Below are 23,637 nucleotides of genomic sequence, written 5' to 3' on the forward strand. Positions count from 1 at the left end.
CACAATTGTGTCAGAAGCCTTGAGAGGCTCCTGGGTTGGAAGGATTAGCCAGCGACATCACCGTTTCCCTGGGGACGCACAGTTGGGTCTCCTTTCCTGCCCCCAGCAGGAGCTGGTCCGAAGGACGGGAGCTCGCCCACCCCACAGCAGCACACGGGTCTCAAACACGAGCTTGCTAAACTCCAATCCAATATCCTAACCATGAGAACCACTGTACTCCAGGTCTACCTGTAAAGAGAAGCAGACTGTTATAGCCATTCTCAAGTGCTGACCTCTGGCTTGAGAGAGCCTGGTTCAAATTCATCCTCTTCCAGGGGGCAACTTTAGGCGAGTCAGTTTTGCTTCACCCAGCCTTCCTTACAGGATTGTTGTAAGAGGCAAAATGGGAGGAGAGAGTTTTTTTATATGCCACTTTGAGCTCCTGGAATAAAAGGCAAACTGTAAATCAAACAAATAACTTGATTTGCTTCCCTCCCCTCTTAGCCTTTGACTTTGCCTCTCCTTTTACCAGGGCTCATGCTTAATTTTAATTTAGCCATTGACAGGTAAGATATGGTATAGAAGTAGTTCAATAACAAGGGGCAACAATTGAAAGAGAAGCCGAGGGATGGGATGGGACAACTTGCAATGCCCAACCGACCATGGGACAACTCACCGCCAGACAATCCAACAATTGAATTTAATTATTTAAAATAATTTAAAATTTATTTTAATTTTTGTCATTCACATTTCATTTTGTTCTTCCTTCTGCATCCTTTATTTAATGAATATAGCACCATTTCTTTGATACTAATGTAACTTTTGTCCCATGGTGAATTATCCCTCAGTGAAGTGGCCGTGGCAAGTTGTCCCGTGGCAAGTTGGCTGTAGTGAATTTGCCGTGGTGAGTTGGGCCATGTCAAGTGACCTTTAAATATCTTTGCATATGATGCTGAGCTTGTTGATCAGAAAGTCGGCGGTTTGAATCCCTAGCGCCGCATAACGGATTGAGCTCCCATTACTTGTCCCAGCTTCTGCCAACCTAACAGTTCGAAAGAGTGTAAAATTGCAAATAGGAAAATAAGGACCACCTTTGGTGGGAAGGTAACAGAGTTCTGTATGCCTTTGGTGTTTAATCATGCCGGCCACCTGACCACGGAGAAGTCTTCAGACAGCGCTGGCTCTTCGGCTTTGAAACGGAGATGAGCACCGCCCCCTAGAATCGTGAACGACTAGCACATATGTGCGAGTGGAACATTTACCTTTGCCTCCTTTTATCCCACTCGACTTCACTCATTGCTCTTTGGTCTTTTGAGTTAACATTCAGGCTATACTTCCCGTTAGTCTGCCCTGCTGGCTGAAACAGGCAGCCAGTAATACCAGCTTGATTGTAAAAAGAAGGGAGGAAAAGGTGATCAGCTAGTTAAAATAAAAAAGCATAGCATTCAGCTACCTGCAGAAACTAGATTGCCCCATTGTTCTCGAGGTCTCCTCCCGGGAAGAGCTAACAATTTAGCCAAGGCTCTTTACTGCTGTACCTCAAATTGCCGTTTGTTCTATTGGCAATAAAAAGGTTTATCACCATGGAAAGCTTCACATGCTCAATTTCTGTAGGGCCAGTTGGCCCACCCTACCCATAACAGAGCTGACAACTAATAAAACAATAATAAAACTCCATCATAATGTAATAAATGACTCAAGCGTGGAGGTGCTGCCAGCAATGCTATTCCGCAGTCGGCATAAGTCATCCTAAAAATCTCAAAAGCGCAGCGTAATCAAGCACGACAGGCACTTTGACAAATAAAATCACAGGCTCCCGGCAGGGATCCAGCAAATTGCAGAGGCCGGTGCTTAAGCGGCGAGATTGTGGGAAATAGCCTCAGGTGTTTTTCCAGGCAGCATCTAACCAGGGCTTGCTAGATGCATCCCATGACACCTGCTGCCCCATCCAGCCCTTCGTGAGCCAAGCCAACTTTGAGATCCCCAGGGGGGAAAAGATCATGGGCTGCAGTTGAGCAGGTGGATAGGATTAGCTACTCATTGGTGGGCCAGAATTGAAGTTTTGCTCCCTTTCTAATCCTTGAAGCTTCTGGAAAACCTGCTTGTTTTACTCTAGCTTTTCGGCAACGGTCTACTGAGATGGGGCAAGCATCAAGTATGGTCGGGTTACTTCGTTATTGTTAAGTTGGGGTGGGCAACAGCCACAGTTGGCATTTCATAGGGGCTGAGGGCTGCAAAGAGGAACAACATCAAATACACATAGGCAAGGCTTAGGGTTAGGAGGAGATTCTTGGAGTTGTCTTAAAAGTGGCATGTGCCTATTTGAGGGCTTACAGAACAGGTCTGTGACAATTCGCGACGGCCAACTCACTGTGGCCAACTTGACACAGCCATCTCAGCCAACTCGCTGCAGGACAACTTGCCACGACCCTCTCGCCATAGAGCTGTGTTTCTCAACCTTGGCTACTTGAAGATGTCTGGATTTCAACTCCCAGAATTCCCCAGCCAGCGAACGCTGGCTGGGGAATTCTGGGAGTTGAAGTCCAGACATCTTCAAGTGGCCAAGGTTGAGAAACACTGCCATAGAGCAACTCCCTGCTGGACAAAAGCTACACTAATAACAAAGAAATGGTGGGATAAAATCATTATTCAAAATCAAAAAGGAGGGGCGGAATGAAATGTGAATGGCAAAAATTAAAATATGTTTTTAAATTTATTTTAAATGATCAAATATAATTGTTAAATTATACCGCAGCAAGTTGTTTCCTGCAGCGAGTTGGCCATAGCGAGTAGACTCTGTCAAATTGTCCCATTCCCTTACAGAGCAGCTGACATCTGTCTCCAAGTGGCAGAAAGGATGGCCATCAGCTTTCAGCTGTCCTGGTCAGGAGGGGCTTAAGGACTATAGAAAGGCTCTTTGGCTGGTGGTAGCTTTAAGACTCTAGATCAGTGATGGAGAGCCTTTTTCTAAAGGTGTGTCAAAACTGAGTATGCACGAACTATCACACATGCGTGCCCACCCATCTGTGCGCGCATGAGCGACCTCCCCACCTGCGCATGCACGAGCCCCTTCCCCAGCTGCCGGGGGAGGGCCATTTTTGCCCTCCCTGGGCTTCAGGAAATCCCCCCCATGCATGGGGATCGCACACGAATGTACAGATGGGGGGTCATTAGCGCATGGTCTGTCCTTGATGGCCTCTCCTTGCTTACTGTAGCCACAGATTCAGGACACAGAATAGCTTTATCCTTCACTCTTATACCATTCCAGAGGTGTTTCCCCTCCCCCAATGATATTTCTTATTTATCTTAAAAATTGCACAGAAAGAGCTAATCAGACAGTCAGACTCAAAAGATGACAAAAATGCCAAATCCAGTCGAAACATCTGGCTGACTGGGTGATCAACCCTAATAATAGAAATATATGAAAACTGCCAAAAAAAAAAAATACAGCTACCTAAGTTAACCAGTGAATTCTCCAGCAATGCCAAATCTTAGTAATGATGCTTAATGATTAATCAAAGGGATGGGTGGTCCAGCACATTGAAGGACCCCAGGTGACGCAGAGAGAAGCACAAAGGAGAAGTGCAGAAGTTGCAGCTAGTTCTTTCATGCACTTCTTGAGTCACATATGGGAACAGCCTCTGTCTACTCTCTACTGTAACAACAAGTGCATTGCCCATCAGGCTAGAAACCAAGAGATTGTAAGTTCTAGTCCTGCCTTAGCTGTGAAAGTCAGCTCTGGGTGACCTCTCTCCCAGCCAAACTCACCTCACAGGGTGGTTGTTGTGGGGGAAACAGGAGGATATATTTGCCACCTTGAGCTATTTGTAGAAATAATAAAAATGGAATACAAACCAATAAAATCCAGGGAGACAGTGAAATGAAATTTCTATTGCAAAAGTAGCCTGGAGTTCTAAGATTTGGTGTGTTGGTTCTACCATGCCTTTAACACATTCTTCTTCCTGACTTTTCCTTCTCTGTCCCTATTTTTTCACCTTAGAAATCGATGAAGACCGGATTCCCAACCCGCTTCTGAAGGTATGCACTCCTTCCATTCTCAGACTTGGAACAATAGAGTCGATTTATGCATTTAGCAGAATACTATTGTGATACATGAAAACCATTCAGGATGATGATGGAAGGATGGGGGGATACATTTCCTGTACGAATGTCCATGCTTCCCATTAAAAAAATGTTTACTAAGAACTAAAAGTGAAAGATGAAATTTCAGCATGCCAGGAAGACCGGAGCACTAGTTCCTAGAGTGCCACACACAAAGCCTTCATTGGAGTGAAACGTGTTTTACTGTCATTGCTCAAATTAATAAGCTTTAATAATGGGAAAAGATGGAATTAATTTTACGGCTACTTAAAGTCTCCCAATGAACACTAGCTGGCAGCAAAGAAGTACAGGAAATCTAGCCCTTTGCTGCCTCTCTGTGGTTTTTCTAGATTTTCCCAACCTTGATCTTGTAGCCTCAATTGTATTTCTGAAGTGATCTCCATGTCTGATTCTGAAGGGACAAGAGCTCAAACTAGACAAAAACCTTATACTCTTTCCAGGGGTGACATTCAGATTTTTTCCCTACTGGTTCTGTGGGCAAAGCTTGGTGGTGGTGGTGGTGGGGGTTTTCCTGTGACTGAGTGGGCGTGGCCAACTCAATGTCACCCACGCCCATGCCCACTCAGTCACATGACCTTTCCCCTCCCCTACCAAGCACGCCCACAGAACCCGGTAGGAAAAATGTGTGTATGACAGTAGTGGGTTTTGGCTCCCGCTGCAACTGGTACACTGCAACAGAAGCCAGGCGTGCACCATGGGCATGCGCGCTGTGCATGCATGCGCACCCACCGCCTATGATGCTCCTGCTGCTCGGCAAAGCATTGTGCAGGCGCTGTATGCTGCCCGTGCGTGCGCAAATGGCCTGTCTCCTTCAAATACAAGTAAGGAACGAGGGCGAGGGGTGGGCCCTCCAAAGCACCGTTCCAGTACGGTGGCTGCTGCTTCCAGCAGGCACAGATACACACATACCAGGGCGTACCGCCTGCAACCCACCACTGGTGTATGAGCACGAGAAGGGCTCATAGTGAATGCTGTGGCAAAGAGAAGGAGAACTTTTCTCCCTCCATTCACAGTGGAGCTCTGCTCCCTTTATGGTTCCACCCGGCCCCCTCCCTCCCGGGGACTACCTCAAAGGGACAGGCTGCAGCAGCTCCGCTGTGAATGGAGGGAGAAACATTTGGATTGGGTGGGCGGGTTGAGCGACTGAAAGGTCTGAGCGAGCGGCAAGCACGTGACTGAGCAGGCGACTGGGCGGGTGTGGGCAGGGCCAACCAGGGGTGATTTTTACCAGTTCGGCGAACTGATTCATATCATCCCTATCGGTTCACCTGAGCTGGTCTGATCCAGTTGAATTTCACCCCTGCTCTTATGTTTTTTTCCCCATTGTTCCATGGGAATGGGGAGAATTATAGACCTCTGCAGATCATAAACTTGAAAAAAGGGAATACAAGCTAAGAGGGCTTGGACAGGTTCTAGCTTGTCAAGCAAAGGCATGAGCCAAGAAAATGGTAATCACCAGATTATGTGCCCATCACAAAGAAGAAGCTGGAACTCCAGGTCTTCAAGAACTTTTTTTTTTCATTCATTCTTGGTTCCTTCTGCAAGTAGCAAGAGCTAAGATGCAACACATGGCTGGAAGATTATACATTGCACCTGAATTTTGGCATTTTGTATCTCTTAGGACTTTCTCTTCCTTCTCTTTGCAGCCAGGACTGTCAATGTCTCCAAGACAAAGGAAGAAGGTCTCCCGCACCACTCCCACCATGAAAGGTAACTGGTCCAGAAGCCATGTGGCTGTATTGAAGGATGGAATCCATCATGGTAACTACAGTGCCTAGAAAGTAGCAACAAGAGAGTTCACTGCTTTCTCAGCCTCAGAAGGGCTCACTGTTATGTCCCGCAGTTCCCTTCTTGAAACGATAGGGAGAAAGAAGGGGATACATTTGGAAAGGTAGTCTCACAAAACTTTGGTGGGTTTTCTTCCCGCTCAGCTTTCTTGTATGTCCAAATCACAACCTGACCTCACCCCTCTCCCCATGATGACGAGCCTATGGCAAGTGTGCCAAAGGTGGCATGCGGAGCCCTCTCTGCAGGCACGAGAACCATCACCCCACCTCAGCTCCATTGCGCATGCACATGCACCTCCTGCCGGCCAGCTGATTTTCAGGACTCTGCCACACATGCGCGGGGAGTGGGGCGCATGTCAGAGATGCGTGTGCATGCGTGGGGGCAGAGGGGTCATGCAGGGGGTTGCGGTGCACCCCCCACACACACACACACCATTTTTGGTCCCACACACCGTTTTTGGTCCCAGGAGGCTTCAGGAAGTCCTGGTAGGCTCAAAACAGGGCACGGGGATTGGTGTGCATGTACAGGGGGCGTGGAGTGGGGGGAGTGTCATGTGCGTATTGCATTATGGGTGTGGTGCACGCTTTCTGCACAAGATGACAAAAACGTTAGCCATCACTGCCCTATTCAATTCTCCAAACATGAAGTGAGGGTGAGGTGAGTCGTAAGTCAAATGCCTGGCAGGTCTCTGTAGAACAGAACTTGAAATAACATCTTGTTGCTAAAAGGTTCACAGGCTGATTGTGTTTTTTTTTAAAGGTATACAGATATCTTCTTTTTTTGCTATGTGTGCTAAACTAGACATCGCATCCTGTGATACTCGTTAAAAGAGCATAGGGTTTATTTTTGGACGAGTGTCACCAGCTTGTATATAATGTATTCCCCATTAGCTTGCAGTATTCAGAACTTGTCAGTCAGTGCTAAGATTCCTTTAGTCTTTCCATGGTTTTGTAAGGTCTTTCCCTCTCTTCCCCCACCCTCTGTTCCCTCCGCCTACCTCCCCTGTAACTTTTCACACATCCCCCACTAATCCCTGCCAGGATCATTTTTCATTAATTTTGCATTAAAGCATTTTGTCTCTTTGTATTGGTCCTCTGCATTCTCTCCAATTACCAGCTTTCTCCTGCTTAGTCTTTTCCGAAGTGTTGCAGTGCCTCATATAATGCAGGATGCAATTGTCAGGCTGGGGTGGGACTGCAGCAGCCACTGCAGAGATCAGCATTAAAAACCTGTCAGAATTATCTAAAATAGAACGTGTGAATTCAAGAAAAGGGGGAAATTCACAATCCAGGACACAGATACAAGAGTTACCGTTGGCATTCAGGTTTCAAGGTCAACCAGCGAATGCCTATCAGGAATACTGTACTTTTAGTCTGAAGCCTAGGTGGTAGGAGTGTGGAAAGGAGCAAAGACTGTGTTTCCCCCAAAATAAGACAGTGTCTTATCTTCTTTTGATCTCCGAAATAAGCACTTGGCCTTATTTTTGGGGAGGTCTTATTATTTTTGAGGTGCAGGAGGTGGCAAGCTTGGTCATTTCATGGCTGCTGCTGTGTTGCAATTTAGGATTTAGGATTTAGGATTTTACTTTATTTATATGCCGCCCTTTTCCCTGGGGGGACTCAGGGCGGCTCACAATCCAGGGGGAGGGAAGAACAAAACAAGATACACACATAGAGACAATACATCATTAAAAAGCGCAACAGTCATACTATTCGGGTGGGGTTAAAGTCTTTAGCCCCAGGCCTGTCGGGACAGCCAGGTTTTAAGGGCTATGCGGAAGGTCTGGAGGGTGGTGAGGGTACGAATCTCCACGGGGAGTTCGTTCCATAGGGTCGGAGCAGCCACCGAGAAGGCTCTCCTCCGGGTAGTTGCCAGTCGACATTGACCGGCTGATGGGATTCGGAGGAGGCCTAATCTATGGGATCTTATTGGCTAGTGGAGGTAATTGGCAGTAGGCAGTAGTGCAATATTTTCAGGGAGGGCTTATCTTAGTACATGAGCTCAAAAGCCCGATTGGCCTTATTACCTGAGGAGGTCATTTTTGGGTAAATGGGGGAGTGTCAATAAAATAATCCTCTCCTAATAATGCATTCCACCTACAGTGGTTTCCAAATCATTGATGAGTAGCTATCTTGGGGGACCTGTTTACCATAAGTATGGCCCAATTTCCCATACTCTCTAGCCATCAAAGGCATTTATGAAGCTGAGTTGCATAAATTCCAATATCTAAGGGAAGAGGGGGTCAACCAATTCTCCAAAGCGTCTGAAAGTAGAACAAGAGGCGATGGATGGAAACTAATCAAGGAGAGACACAACCTAGAACTAAGAAGAAATTTCCCGACGGTGAGAACAATTAACCAATTGTGGAATTGTTTGCCTCCAGAAGTAATGGGTTTTCCAGCACTGGAGGTTTTAAAGAAGTGATTGGATAACCATTTGTCTGAAACAGTGTAGGGTTTCCTGTTCGAGCTGGGGATTGGACTAGAAGACCCCCAAGGTCCCGTCCAACTCTGTTATCCTGTAAAAACTGCAATCCACTTAAACTGGGTAAGATAAACTAATAGATACGTTCCTTAATGCACGAGAACAATTTGTGGTTTTCAGCAGAGACTTTGAAAAAGGAAACATTTCCATAAGAATCAAGTCATCCCGAGAATTCTGCCCTTCCCTATTTTTCAGAGCTCCAGCTGATGGTCGAACACCATCTTTGCAAGCAGCAGAGAGATGAAGAGGAAGAAGACAGTGCTGAAGTACAGGAGTCACACAGTCCAAGCTGCTGCCCTCATGCCAACGTAGAACCGACCCACAGTCCCGAAAGCTGCCCCTTGGCTCAAGCCCATGCCCAGCTGGAATCCCAGGAAAAACCACACTCTGGTCTTGAAGAACGTGAGTATGATCCTATCCATGCAGGGTGAGCTAGGCCTCCTTGGAGCATCTCACTTGTACCCACTTCCAATGAAGAAGGAAGCCTGGCTAAATTGCTTTGTGTCTTGAGCCCAACCTGACCAGATATGTGCTTTCTTCAAAGGAGATAGTCCAAGCCTAGTAAGAAAGTTGAAGTTCTCCAGATGTTACTGAATCACAGTTCCCAACAGGCCTGGCCTTTAGAAACTCCCTTGAATTCACTCTTCTTTCATGAGGGAAGTTCATTTTCCATAGAATAGGAAAGAAAGAAAGAGAGAGAGAGAGAGAGAGAGAGAGAGAGAGAGAGAGAGAGAGAGAGAGAGAGAGAGAGAGAGAGAGAGTGTTAGAGTGAGAGAGTGTGTTCCAGCATAACTCTTGACTGCCTCGAGCAATTTCAACCAAACTTGGTAAACAGATGACTTACTCTCTGGAAACAAATACTGTGGGGGTAAGACACCCCTAAAACTCCTCGGGGGGGGGGTGTATTCTGTTAAGATATAACCTGTTGTGCTTTCAAATGACTTCTACTGTACTGCTGTAAAATGGCTTCTACAGTACAAGGCAGTGGAGTTGCCGTGGTAATGGCTTCACAATGTTCCACAAGGGGGCTCCCTCTGGCAAGGGGAAATATCCAATATTAGAAATTACGTTTGGTCTGGATATTTCCCCCCTATAAATAAATACCCAGGCAATGCTGGGTTATTGGCTAGTATTTAATAAAACAGTCCCTGAGGCATACTGTTTTTGGAAAATATGTAATTTTTTTGGTTTTTGGTTTGTTTTGTTTACCCAGTGCATGCTCTTTTTATTTATGCCCTAATATTATAAGTACCAAAGGCCCTTCCAAGCCACCAGCTCTGGGAGGAAGGATCAGTCCCAAATTCAGGCTTTGATTTATTTATTTTTTCCTTCGGAAATGAAGGACCACAATCGAGAGAAGGAAAAAGAAAAAAAAAGAAAAAGGACTTAGCAACACCAGTGGGACAATAAGAATGCAGAGCAGGATTTGATCTTGGCTAATTTCATGCTTTGATCCAGGTTGCCCATACTGACACACACATTGGACCAAGCACATTCTCCAAAATTTGCACTTCTTTGAATATCGCCCTGCCCATTTTGGCTCAGAGGAGAAAATGCTCTTCAAAGCTGTACCTATTTCAAAGGAAATGTATGCCGTGTTAGACAGATTTCTAAATGCATATGTACGTGTCTGTACTTGTCTATGATGTGCTTCTGGGTGTCTAAATAGAAGTTTGTTGCAGATTTTTAAAAATTGCCAATCCAAGGCAGGATACACTAGATCCATTCATATATGCGTGGCAAGTTAGCGCAGGGCCAGAAAATAATTGATCTGTTCAAAGCTCATACCAGGAGGTCACAGTGTTCAGATTTCTTCAGTTTCCAGTGGTGACCTAAATTATTATGTATACTAGAGGTGGGTTCCTACTGGTTCAGCCCGGTTTGACTGAGTAGGTAGGCCATCTTGTTTTTTGCTTCTTTGCATGCGCAGAAGCATTTTTTCAGTACTGCACATACGTGTGTAGCGTGCATCAAACGTGTGTGCAAAGTTCATGGGCGTGCCACATCGCGTCCCTGAGCAAACTGGCAGTAGCAGCAGCTGTAACCCACGCCTGATATGTATCTTTTCCAGAGGTGGGTTCCTACTGGTTCGGACTGGTTCGGCTTGAGAAGCGCTTGTCTATCAGTGAAGTAGGGAGTTTTGACATTCGGGCTCTGTGATTTCCCACAGCCCCTGCCGCGACGTGGAGTGTTTCGGGGGGTGGCAGCCGGTTCCTCCTCCCCCCTCCCTTGTCCCAAGCCAGGATCAGGTGAACTTTCCTCCCTCCCGCCCTGTTTGCACAATCCAGCGCCTCCACTTGCATTTTTGCCTATCTCCCACCCTTTCCGTTGTTCTTCCTCCCCCCCCCACCGCACTCACCCACCGTGATTATAAACACAGGTGTGGCCTCCAGGCTGCAAAGTTGAATGCTTCAATTCCTTCTAGGCAACTTATGGCTTTTCTACACCCTAAATCCTCCCGGTGGTTTATTTTTTGGGAGTTTTTCCCCTCCTTCCCCCCCCCCACTTTCCTTCCATCAGAGTCCCAAAAATTTTCACCACCGTTTTGGTGGGCGTGGCTTGAGGGGTCATGTGACTGAGTGCATGAGTGACCTCAAGTTGTCCACACCCACTCAGTCACATGTCCCCCGCCTAGCCACACCCACAGAAACGATAGTAAAAAAGATTGAAACCCACCCCTGACCTTATCCTTCCCAAAGCTGAGAAAATAGGCCTTTCCTGCCTGTAGACTCCAGCTCAGCCATTGAAGGAACGTGACCTTGGCTCTGCATTTTGACACAATGCACATAAGACGGGTTCCAATTTGGAACTTCTGGCTTCGTTCCCTTAGGGCCAAGCAGGCTGTTGTTGCTGCGCATTGTAGCTCCGCAGCCTGGGAGAGCCGCAATTACTCCACCACCGATATAAGCCAATGTTTCATCAAGATGCATGTTAAAACAGTATTGCTGCAGATCCCTTTGATCAGCTGCGCAGGTGGCAGAAACACACACTCTCACCTATGCCAAAGCGGCTGGATTCTGTGAGATGCCTGATACAACCTACTTTTGCTTAATAAGTCAGGGAAACAGCGGCCTCTAGTGGCCAAAGGCTAATGTGACAGCCAAGTTGGTTTTGGCCAGACTCAACTACAGGTTGAGTCCATTTACAACAGTTCATTTAGTGGCGGTTCAAAGTTACAACGTGGTACACTGAAAAAAAGTCGTGGCTGGCCATTTTTCATAGTGACGACCGTTGCAGCATCCCCATGATCATGCAATCAAAATTCAGACGTTTTGGGAACTGATTCATACTTTATGACCGCTGCTGGGTCCCAAAGTCACATGATCCCCTTTTGGTGATCTTCTGAGAAGCAAAGTCAACGGGGGAGCCAGATTCTCTTAACAACCAGGTTGCTGATTTAACAACTGCAGTGATTCCCTTAATAACAATGGCAGGAAAGGTCAGAAAATAGCAGTAGCAATAGCAGTTAGACTTATATACCGCTTCATAGGGCTTTCAGCCCTCTTTAAGCGGTTTACAGAGTCAGCATATCGCCCCCACAGTCTGGGTCCTCATTTTACCCACCTCAGAAGGGTGGAAGGCTGAGTCGGTGAGATTTGAACCGCTGAACTGCAGCTAACAGTCAGCTGAAGTGGCCTGCAGTACTGTACTCTAACCACTGCGCCACCTCGGCTGGGCAAGATGCACTTAACCAGTGTCAACAACAGAAAAGTCAGGGTCCACTGTGGCCATAGGTTGAGGAGGAGTACCTGTATTTGAGAGTAAAATTAAGCCATTCTAAGCTCTTCCCTTGCCCCAGGTGTCTTGCATGGTTGCACCCAGGAGGGGAGGATTTTGATCCGTTGCTATCCCCATAAATAATGCATTCAGAATGTTCTTTTTTAATCAGCCTGAAATCCCTTAGCAAATTCTCACAGCACGAGCTGGCTCTACAATATGGTGTCCCTGGATAATGAGCATCGAACGATCGCAGCAGAAATAGCAACACCATACCAATAGCATTTAAGTTTATATACCTCCCCAGAGGGCTTTACACCACTCTTTGGGTGATTTACAATGTAAGCATTATTTGCATATTGTCCCCAACAATCTGGGGCCTCTTGGTACCGACCTTGGTAGAATAGAAGGCTGAGTCAACCTTGAGTCCCATCAGGATCAAGGCCAGTGTTGGCAGACCAGGAGCATGCGTGGGGGAGCACCGGAAACCGAAAGAGCAGCTCCCCGGAGCGCTAGAAACCAGAAGAGCAGTTCCTCGGCATACATGCACGCACCAGGAAGCTGAGTTTCCGGCATGCACATGCGCGCTGGTCTTCCAGTTTTTGGTGCGCATGCTGGCCAGCTCACCAGCACGCATATGTGTACCAGAAACCAGAAGCTCAGCTTCCCAGCACATGCATGTGCGCCAGGGAGCTGATCTTCTGGTTTCCAGTACCACCACCGCTGCCAGTGTGAAGATCAGCTGGCTGGCGCATAAGCCGGAAACCGGAAACTCAGCTTCCCAGCACACACATACAAGCCAGGGAGCTGTTCTTCCGGTTTCCAGTGCTCCCACGCATGTGAAGACCAGGTGGCCGGCATGCACATGAGCACTGGAACCCAAAAGAACAACGGGTGATGGCTAGTGTTCCTGGAGAGATGGCTCTGTGTGCCACTTCTGGCACGCGTGCCATAGGTTGCCATCATGGCTCTAGGCTGTGGGCAGATTTTGCCTGCAATACTATACGTTAATCACTGAGCCACCAGGGGAGCATGTCCTTTGACCTTTCAAAGGGGAAGGAAGTTGCAGTTCAGGGAGAAATATCAGTCACTGAAAGAGACAGTCTGGGCTTATCCAGTCCTAGGCTAAGTAACTTTCCGGTGCATCAGTAACCTAAGGATGCCTATGCCCCAGTTATGAGCCGAGGTGGCGCAGTGGTTAGGGTGCAGTACTGCAGGCCACTTCGGCTGACTGCTATCTGCAGTTCAGCGGTTCAAATCTCACCGGCTCAAGGTTGACTCAGCCTTCCATCCTTCCGAGGTGGGTGAAATGAGGACCCAGACTGTGGGGGGCGATATGCTAACTCTGTAAACCACTTAGAGAGGGCTATAAAGCACTATGAAGCGGTATATAAGTCTAAGTGCTATTGCTATTGCTATTCGTCCATCTTTTAAGAGAGCCACATTTTGGAAGAAAAGACACTATTGGCAGGAAGTTAGCAGTTCGTGGACACTCAACCTTTTCCTGCATTTCATAGCATGTAATCAGGCGCCATTGTATTTTTTTTTGGTGTCACCCACAATTCAAATATAGAAACACCTATCCGAGCAAAAAAATTGATTGGTGTGTGACCATTTGACTCTATGAAATGGGCTTTCAGCATTGAAGAGTGGGTATCAGTGGTGGGTTTTGATAATTTTTTGGAACCTACTCTGTGGGCGTAGCCTCATTTGTGGGAGTGGCTTGCCGGCCATGTGACCTGGTGGAAGTGGCTTGCCGGCCATGTGTTCTCTCTCTCTCTCTCTCTCTCTCTCTCTCCTTCCTTTTGTCTCTCTCCCTTTTTTCTTTTTTTCTTTCATCTCTCTCTCACTCTTTTTCTTTCTTTTTTCTTTTTTTATTTATTTATTTCTTCCTTTCTTTCTCTTTCTCTCTCTCTCTGTGTCAGTCAGTCTGTCTGTCTGTGTGTGTGTGGCCGTGGTGGGTTTCAAAAAATTTTGGAACCTCTTCTGTAGGTGTGGCCTGCTTTCCGGGTCCACTGGTGGAACCTCTTCTAACCGGTTCGGTAGATTTGACGAACCGGTTCTACCGAATAGGTGCGAACTGGTAGGAACCTACCTCTGGTGGGTATGTGCATGAGTAAAGGAGAGTGTATGGCAAGCCAAGTTCTTATTTGTTGGCTTGTTTTCTTCATTCATTCATGGATGAGGGCTTGCATTTATGTTCTCCTTTTTCTCCAGGAAATATACATCGCACTTCCTTCCCGTTCAGGTTTATTGTCACAAATGACGCTGTGAGTTGGGTTAGCTAAAAGGGATTGAGGGACTGTTCCCAAGTCATTAAATGGGATTCATGGCTAAGTGGGGATTTGAGCCTGGATCCATCCAGCACTTTGATCGCACCAGATTGCGGTAATCTCATTCCAGTGGATGAGTAGGTGGGTGTGTAGGTTGCTGGATATACTGAGGCCAATGCATTTTTCCTCTGCACCTCCAGGTAAATCAGAAGCTCTTTTTAATTATTATTATTTGTCCCTTTGAATTAGTCTTGACTGCTGGTCAGTGCCTGGACAGGTCTCTGCAGTTTTCTTCACAAAGTTTTTTCAAACATTGTTTGCCCTTGCCTGCTTTCCAGGGCTCAAAGGGAGTGACTGGCCCAAGGCTCGATGTCTAAGGCAGGACTAGAACTCACAGCCTTTTGTTTTCTAGCCTGGAGCCTTAACCACTACACTTAACTGGCTGTCATCAAAGTCTTAGACAGAACATTTTAATTTAAATACTCAGCAGATTCTGGATGGCTGAATTGCAAATGTAATGAAGAGAATTTAAAGAGTGGTAGGAAAGATGGATTCCCCACACACACACACACACAACCATGTGTATGAATGGGCAGCATAGTGAATCTAATTGATATGAATGATGTTTGCCAAAAAACGTGGCAGAAAGATTTAATCTAGATTTTAAAAGACTGCACGTCCAAATACAAAGTCAGACATGCAAATAAGGAAGAAGTAATCGTGTTGATTTCTGTAATTTAATGTGACAGTGTTCTGCAGTTAGGCTACAAGACATAAGGCAGAGAGTGCAAAATGTTGATTTGCTTGAGGCAGGAAAAAAAATAGGGCTGGCTCTGCAGGACACAATCTGGGTCAGAAACTATTAGCTGCATACAGTAAAAGAAAACACAAAAATAAATTAGCACGTGGCTATCTTGCCATAGCATGAAAGAGGTTCAGAGATGTTACCTTTCACTTAAAAATAAAAACCCTAGCATTTGTCCCTTATGGAGTTGCTTCCAGAGCAACTCAAAGAGATAAATATATAGCTTTACTGCAGATACGTCAATAGTTGCACCTCGTCTACCCCCAATTTTCTTGTTTTTCTTCTCTTATTTTAAAGTGGTGGGTTTTTTTAGAAAAAAAATCCCTCCTAGTTCAGCTCTTCCATAGCTTCCAGGTCTGCTTACATTACTTCGTCCATATTTATTTATTATTTATTTATTATTAAAATTTATATGCCGTCCAATCCCGAAGGACTCCGGGCGGCTTACAAAAAGAAGGGGAAGAAAAAAAATAAGAAAAGGACAGATTTAAAATCACAACACATGCATTCGTTCTAATCGGGGCTGGACCTCAACAATGAGGTCAACAGCCCCAGGCCTGCCGGAATAGCCAGGTTTTAACAGCTTTCCTGAAGGCCATGAGAGTGAGTAAGGTCCGGATCTCTGGGGGCAGCTCATTCCAAAGGGTCGGAGCAGCCACAGAGAAGGCTCTCCGCCGGGGGCCCGGCAACCGAAATTATCTGGCTGAGGGCATCCGAAAGAGGCCCAATCTGTGGGATCTTAGCAGCCGCTGGGAGGTATGCGGCAGTAGGAAGTCTCGCAGGTATGCTGGCCCTAAGCCTTGTAGGGCTTTAAAGGTAATAACCAACACCTTGAATTTCATCCGGAGACCAATTGGTAGCCAGTGCAGCTTGCGGAGGACAGGTGTAACGTGGGTGTGCCTCAGTACACCCAATATCGCTCGCGCAGCCACATTCTGGACTAGCTGCAGTCTCCGAATGCTTTTCAAGGGTAGCCCCATGTAGAATCAGATCAGTGCACTGTTCTTTATTCAGAACGCCAAATTCTTTCATCTGCAGCCCCTATCCCAAATTTTCACAAACGGAGAGCAAGCTGCGTGGCCTTCCTGCAACAAATTTTTCTTCAAACTTGTTCCACTTAATATGGTGCCTCCGTAAGTGGACTTTCCCCTTCTGAGACTAGAATGAACGTGAGGATTCTCCTGCAGGACTAACCTCCATGCAGGTAGCTGGTACATATCTGTGTTTCTCTTCTAGCAACAATTTGCCTAGATCCATAATGGCAAACCTATGGCACGCAGGCAAAGCCCTCTGTGTGGGGACGCACGCCATTGCCAACTGCTCTTCAGGAGCGCCAGAAACCCCAAAGACCAGCTGGCCAGTGGTGCATGCACTCCAGCGTGCATGATGACCAGCTAGCTGGGGCGCAAGCATGTGCTGGAAACCCGAAGATCAGCTGGCCGGCACTCACATGCACACGGACCAGCTGGTCTTTGGTTTTTTGGTGCTCTGGTGCGCACACATATTCCGGTTTGGGCACTCAGTGCTGAAAAGGTTTGCCATCACTGGCATAGATGCAAGATGGGTTGGGTGGAAGAGTCAGCTGATGGACGTGGCTGATGAGAGGTCCTGAGGAGCTCTCCCCTATTCTTCAGGTCCCACTGCTGATCCCAGAGAACTGTCAGGGAAAAGAGACATCTGCAGCAGTACCTAAGGAGAACTACTTCAAAGGAAATGGCTAATTAAACAACAGCTCTTAGTATGAGGCGCCCGGAGAGAAAGAAGGGAAGCAATTTTATAGCTTACACGCTCTTAGCAAGATTTTCTGTTGCATTGGCAGAGGCAGAAAACAGGAAAGTTTCTTCTCTTTCTCGAATACTATTAATGGTATAAAAATACAAGTTGCAGCCATTTATCTTCTTGCTTACAGAAACATGTCTTAGTTTTCTTGTTTTCTTTCCCCGTGCTGATTGGCATCATTGCTATTTTGGCACAGCAGTCCTGATAAATGCATAAAAAACCTCACTCCCTGATATTTGCAGCTATCAATATTGCAAAGTCACCCCCAAAACAGGTATACTTAAAGGACACTTAGCCTCAAATCCTCCCCCAACTCTTCCCTCTGTTTCAGAGGTGGTATTCAGCCAGTTCTGACTGGTTCTGGCGAACCGGTAGCGGAAATTTTGAGTAGTTGGGAGAACAGGCTGGCCCCACCTTCTATTCTCTGCCTCTTGTCCCAGCTGATCAGCGTCTCAGCTGATCAGCTGGGTCTTCATCAATTTTAGGGATGGGGATTGTTCTGCACAGGAGAATGGAGCTGCAAAGCAGGTTAGTGGGGTGGGGAGGGAATGGGGATTTTGCAGTAACCTTCTGCCAGGAGTGGGGAGGGAATGGGGGTTTTGCAATATCCTCCCCTGCCATGCCCACCAAGCCACGCCATGCTCACAGAACTGGTAGTAAAAAAAATTGAATCCCACCACTGCAGTCAGTTTTGTTTCCCCATCCAAGGATTTGATAAACTAGAAGGGAACAGAGAAGACTGATAGGCAGAAAGATGCACAAATGAGTGTATAAATGTTCAGGTCACCACTAGTATTGTACTAGTATAATAGTATAATATTAGTATTATACAGACCTAAAAAGAAAGACAGCTCAGATCAAAAACTCTATTCTAAAAAGTGACTCCTTCCATGCTCAATTTAATTTTTTAAAAAAACCACATTTAACTCTCTGCTCTTTCTTTTCAAAATTGGAAAGCTCTATCCACTGAAGCATTTTCTCCCGAAAGAAACCGTAACACTGAATTATTTGGGACTCTGACCTCCCTGCTGAGTATGGGAAGTCAATTATTCTGCTAATGTATGCAGACCTAGTTATCTCTTGTAAGCCACCTTTATTCTGAAAGGCAGCATCTATATACTTTAAATAAATAATGTTACACGGTAGGTTTAATTAGAAGCATGGGGAGGCTTTTCTGATTTGTTTTGCTAGTATTTACACTCTTGGAGTGCTCCCAGATTCTTCTTGCTTTTTTGGGGGGGGGGAAATGGGTGGGGGGGTCAGCAGGCAGCCTCACAAAATTGCTCTCACCTGAAATCTCCTCCATTCATTGACATAAACGAAGAGGATGCATCCCATCCAAAGTCTGAGCATCCACGAGCTGGTGTGGATTGATTTGTTTTGGTTTGTCTCCAGTTACTTGTAGGGCTGCCTCCTCAATTTTAGGGATGGGGATTGATGGTCACGGCCCGCTAGTTGACGGGTTTTAATTGCTGTCTACCCAATCCCCTTCCAACAGCTACAAGCCATCTGGAACCCATGTATACATTCCTACCCAGGATATTATGCACAACAGTGCCTGCTTATTAACAGTGCATCTCATTTGGCATTTCTTTTCTCAGTGACCTAGTTTTGGAGAGATTTCCCAGGAACTTGACAGCTTTCTTGTCTTGTCTTGCCCCCCCCCCCCGCCCTTTTCTTTGAATTCTATATCTTTTCGTGTTATCTACCAAGATTGCCATTTCCCAGTTTCTCCCCTCCTCCTGATCCCCTATGAATGAATGAAAAAATCCCCCCTTCCTGCCCTTTTCTGCTGATCTCCCCATGGAGATATATATATGCAATTTCTTTTTGTTTTGAACAGAGGGAAGAGTCACAGAAGCGTGCGGTGCAGGGAGCTCTGACAAAACGAGGTCTTACTTGTGCTCAGAAAAGCAAGGGATTCATATATCACCGGAGAACTCCGTGGAGAAGGACAGGCTGCCCAAGGAGTAGGTATAACCACCTATTGGGGTGGAGGTGGTTGAGGGTGGAGTTGCATTCAGACATTTCACCAAACTGTGCTTGGTATTGTTGAACAAAGGATTCTTCTATGTGAACAAAATAATTGCAGGTTGGCCAGCCAAATTTTGAGGGACAGGACATCCCAAACTCATGACTTGATCATGGAGATAATCCATGGATTTTTGACTATGAGTCACTTGATGGCACACAGTCATATTACCAATCAATAATCAATCAGTTAGGCTTGACTCGTATCCAGAGGTGGGTTGCTGCCGGTTCAGACCGATTTGGGCAAACTGGTTGTTAAGATTCTGTGCAGTTTGGTGAACTGGCAAATGCCACCACTGGCTGGCCCCACCCGCTCTGCTCTGCCCCACTCCACCCCACCCTGCCCTATCTCACCTCACCCGCCTTGGCCAGTGACTAGAGTCATGCCTGCGCCTAGGTACTCTCTTGTCTCGCTTGCCCAGACCAAGCAGCCCGGCTAATTCCTCCCCTGAGGCTGCCTGCCCAAAGCACTTCCACCGTCACTACTCTGGAACTCGTCCTTGGGACGGATCAGTAAGTTCTTGCTTTGCCCCCCGGAGAGGGCTCCATGATGGAGGGCTTTGTGCCAAGACCAGGCACTTTCTATCCCACCTGCGGCAGCGGGAGGAGGAAGTGTGTTGTTTTTGAAGCCAAAGCCAGGATGTCTGTGAACTTGCGTATATATGAGGTCTTCTGCCTTGAGCAGCAGGTTGAACTATAAGACCTCCAAGGTACCTTCTAGCCTGTGATTCTAAAGTCTCCAAAACAAGACAATTTGCTTAAATTGTGTGTGAGAGAGAGGGAGGGAGGGGAGAGAGGGGGGGGAATGCTTGGGATTAAATTCCAATGAACCTGGGCCTTCACAGTAAGGCGACATGAAGAACTTTCAACTGCAGGTTTCTAAAAATCTTACGGAAATGAATGTCTAGAGACAGCTCTTTAACTCATTAGTCCAGAGGGGGCAAAAGAGATAGGCTATCTCTTAGGCAAAGAAGCAATGTCAAGTTAGCCAGCCCACCCAGTCACTAAAGTCGCTTATTTCTCAGATGGAGGTAAGGTTTAGAGCAGTGCTGCGATTCAGCCAGTTTGCACCTATTCAGGAGAACCGGTTGGTAACTTTCTAAGTAGTTCAGAGAACCGGTTGTTGGAAGAAATCTCTTTTTGGTTCTTTCCACTGTTATAGGGCTAATCCTGTAAGGAAGGCAGGAAGGAAACATTCAGGTGTTGTTTCTAGCCTAATCTTTACTGCCCTTTTACAGAAACTGCCTCTCTGGTTAACCCTTATTGCATTGTAACTGCTAAGGCAAAGCGCCCATTGACCTGAGTGATGTTGAGTTGGCCATGCCCACCCAGACACATGACCACTGAGCCACGCCTACCCACCTGGTCATTAGGGCAGAGAACCAGTTGTTGAATTATTTGAATCCCACCACTGGTTTAGAGAAGCAGGCTTCCTAGGAGGCTAGGCCTTCATGGGGCCCTTCCAAACTGATATCCAGCCTAAAGCCGCATATATCTCATAAAACTCTCCCCAAATCCAAGGGAGAAGCAATAAAGCTGGCTCAAAAATGCCCATGAAACTCTCTTATCTCTTGGGGGACAGGAACAAGAGACAGACTCTTACTGGGTACGCCTAGTCACTGGATTCCTCTCTGAGGAAGGGGATCGATTCAGTGGTGTGATTCAACCGGTGTAACAACTGGTTTGCTGAGCACACACAGTTCATTTCAAAACAGCTGTAAAACTTACCTTATACTGCAGCCCCAGTGAGTAAAACAGCTGAGCCGCAGCAATCCACTCTGCTGCGCCTATCAGCTCTGTTTCAAACAAAGGCGGGTGGGTGGGGCCAATTGATCATCGGAACTACCGGTTCGCACGAACCTATCCGAACTGGCTGAATCCCTGGATGGATTCCTCTCTCAAGGCAGCAACTGAGAATTTTAAATATACACGTACAGTTGGTTATTGAGAGGGGGGTTAGTGGAGAGGGTGGGCCACAGGCAGAAGAAGAGTTTCTTCTCCATATCTGTTTGTTGGAGCAGTAGGAGCTTCCATCTCTGTGTCCATCTATCCCTTCTTTCTGTTTCACAGTCTACTAATGGGGGAACAGATTGTACACAGCCTACACAAGCCAAGGGAGACTTTGGTCATACCTTTTGGTCAGCCCAAGGAACAAGGAGAAGTCTTATCTAGAAACATGTCTTGGCTTGGAATGTGGCATCCTGAAAATGGCCCCTCCCTTTTCAGTAAATCCCCATGGTTTTGTTGCAAAGAGTGTGTCTATAACTCTCTCTCTCTCTCTCTCTCTCTCTCTCTCTCTCTCTCTCTCTATCTATCTATCTATCTATCTATCTATCTATCTATCTATCTATCTCTATCTCTATCTCTCGTTTTTTATCTTTTCCTTTATAGGTGATTCTCTGCTGGAGGCACAGAGTTACAGCTGGACACAGGGCTCATGCATACCTGAGGAATACCACAGCTCTTCCTCCCTCCCTCCCTCCCTTCCTTTTTAAATGATTGCGAGTTTTTTTTTTTAAGATCTCAATGACTAAGTCATATATTTGTAATGGTCCCATCTTATTTTTTTTAAGTGGGAAAAAACCCCCACTTTTTCACTGTTTTGAGTTTTGTGGCCAGTAGTAGGGATTTAGCCTAGAGCACTAGGTCGATTTTGATCAGAGATGGAAAAGCCTCTGCATTTGGCCCCGAATGGCGGCCTAGATCTCCCAAGCAACAGATGTGAGGCTGATAAAGGCCTTCCGGAAATTCTCTGCCTGGTTGGATTATGACCCCTATCACTCCGAGCCACACTGGACGGAGGTAATGAAATTGGTAACCTAGCATATGTGAAGGCAAAAAAGATGGGAGGGAGAGCTTAAGCCTAGAGCTGGACTACTGTAGACTCCAAAGGTGAGGCCCTGACTTAATTTCCTGCTGTGTGTTCCCCTGCCTCTGGCCCACTCTGTGTATGCGTGGAAAAAAAAAACCAGGAATTCTACCTCCTGATGGGCCATTCTTTGTGTTGTTCTGTAGACAATCATTAGAAGTTTCTACTTGCCAACATGATGGCTCAAACGCCAATTCATCTTTTCTCTCCTCTGCCATTAATAGAAGTAGGAGAATTTTCTGTAATATTTTACTCCTTTGGCCAGTTTTTCTGTCCAAAGCTATCGCCCTCCAAAGTTGCTTGAGATTTCATCTCCCCAGGTTTGCAGTCATATATGGCCAAAAATCTGGTCCGAGAGAGGTTTCTCTAGGCCTTGTTTTCTACACTCTATGATATTTTGATAGCTGTCTATTGTTTTCTGAACCGTGTATTGCTTTCTGCTCTAGCATAGCGTTTATGTATGCTGGGGACTCTTATAGCTCCCTCCGAGCATGCATCGCAAGGCAGCAAGAATGGGTACAGAAGATTTAGGGTGACAAACAGGATGGACTGCATGGACTAGGCCTGCGTGCAGCTGTGCTTCACGCCACAAAAGCAACACTTTTCATCTAGTCGGGTGAAGAGACAATGTGATTCTTGTCATGGCGCTGTGCCTCACCTCAAAGCCTCCTCCGGCCACTCCAATAGCTGGAAGATGAGTAGAAGAGTCTGGGAGCGTCTGCATGTGCGTGTCACGTGGGCAGAATGCACTTGTGACTCCTGGAACTGTTAGCAAAACATTGGAAGCAAAAGGATTTGGAGATGGGACAACGTTGCTTCGGGATGCATGGTGTTAAACCTTCCATCGAAAAGAGCCAAGCCCACTTTGGAAGCTCTGCACGGCCCCAGTATACTCACAGGTGGGCCACACAGTTACCAACTTGGACCTGGATAAGAGAATTTTCTCTTCTGGTGTTCTGGGGCAGGGCCCATCTCTTGGTTCCAGTTCTATTCTGCTGAATCCTGCCTCCTTATTAGGTAAGGAAAACTGGGCAGCTCTGATCCTTTCTGACACCTCTCGATTCCCCTTCTAGTGGAGGTACACCAACAGTACCATCCAGCAGTGCCTTCTGAGAACAAACCAGCATTTCTGCTGTCACACCTACAGGCCTCTGTTGCACGTATGTGCAAAACCTCCAAGAGTTGCCATGCAAGTATTACAAGATTATGACTACTGGGATACATTTTTTTTAGGAAAAAAAATAGGATCAGGAGTGTTCACAATAGCTGCCCATTTCCCCTTTCTCGTTGTAGATGTACTACCAGTGTTTTAAACTTTTAAAAGTGGAAAACCAACAGCCCTTCTAATGATATTGAACTACAGTTTGCAGCCTTCCTCTTCCCCTTTAGTTGTACTGCTGGAAATTGTAGTTTGACAGCATCTGAAGGGCTACATAATCCATTCAAATACGAAATACATTCAAGGCTGCCATGTCTTAATAAGGGAACTAGTTGAACTTAGCCTAGATGAGAAGTAGACTACATATAGTTGGTCAATGATGTTTGGGGAGGGGGGGGCTTTCCTTATATTATTATTCGCAACATAATCCTACCCCCCAGATGATGAGGTGGCTGCAATTGAGAACCGTGTGAAAGTTCAGAGCAAACTGCCTGCTTGGGAGTGTCCTAAGTCCTACATTGCTGTATCTCTGAATTGGTTTTACGTATCTGGACTACAATGCTGGACTCTGCACCCTCACTCCCCCACCTGTGAATCCTGCTTCTTTATTAAATGGGTCATCTTTGCTTGG

The 23,637-nt window shown here is 46.4% G+C and overlaps 1 protein-coding gene across 2 annotated transcripts in view; it reads left to right on the forward strand.

The window, feature by feature from the left end:
• The window catches only part of PPP1R1A (protein phosphatase 1 regulatory inhibitor subunit 1A), a 106,172-nt gene extending 82,535 nt beyond the window's left edge, over nt 1-23,637 (forward strand). The window contains exons 3-7 of one of the 2 annotated variants that reach the window (XM_032210643.1): nt 3,980-4,017; nt 5,748-5,811; nt 8,569-8,775; nt 18,791-18,921; nt 21,370-23,637. In XM_032210643.1, the coding sequence (XP_032066534.1) occupies nt 3,980-4,017; nt 5,748-5,811; nt 8,569-8,775; nt 18,791-18,921 (440 nt within the window). In that variant the 3' untranslated portion in view covers nt 21,370-23,637. The remainder of the gene's footprint in view (nt 1-3,979; nt 4,018-5,747; nt 5,812-8,568; nt 8,776-18,790; nt 18,922-21,369) is intronic. The other variant, XM_032210645.1, reaches the window with a different exon arrangement.

The sequence above is a fragment of the Thamnophis elegans genome, chromosome 2, assembly GCF_009769535.1.
Source record: "Thamnophis elegans isolate rThaEle1 chromosome 2, rThaEle1.pri, whole genome shotgun sequence".
In the NCBI taxonomy this organism is placed as follows: Eukaryota; Metazoa; Chordata; class Lepidosauria; order Squamata; family Colubridae; genus Thamnophis; species Thamnophis elegans.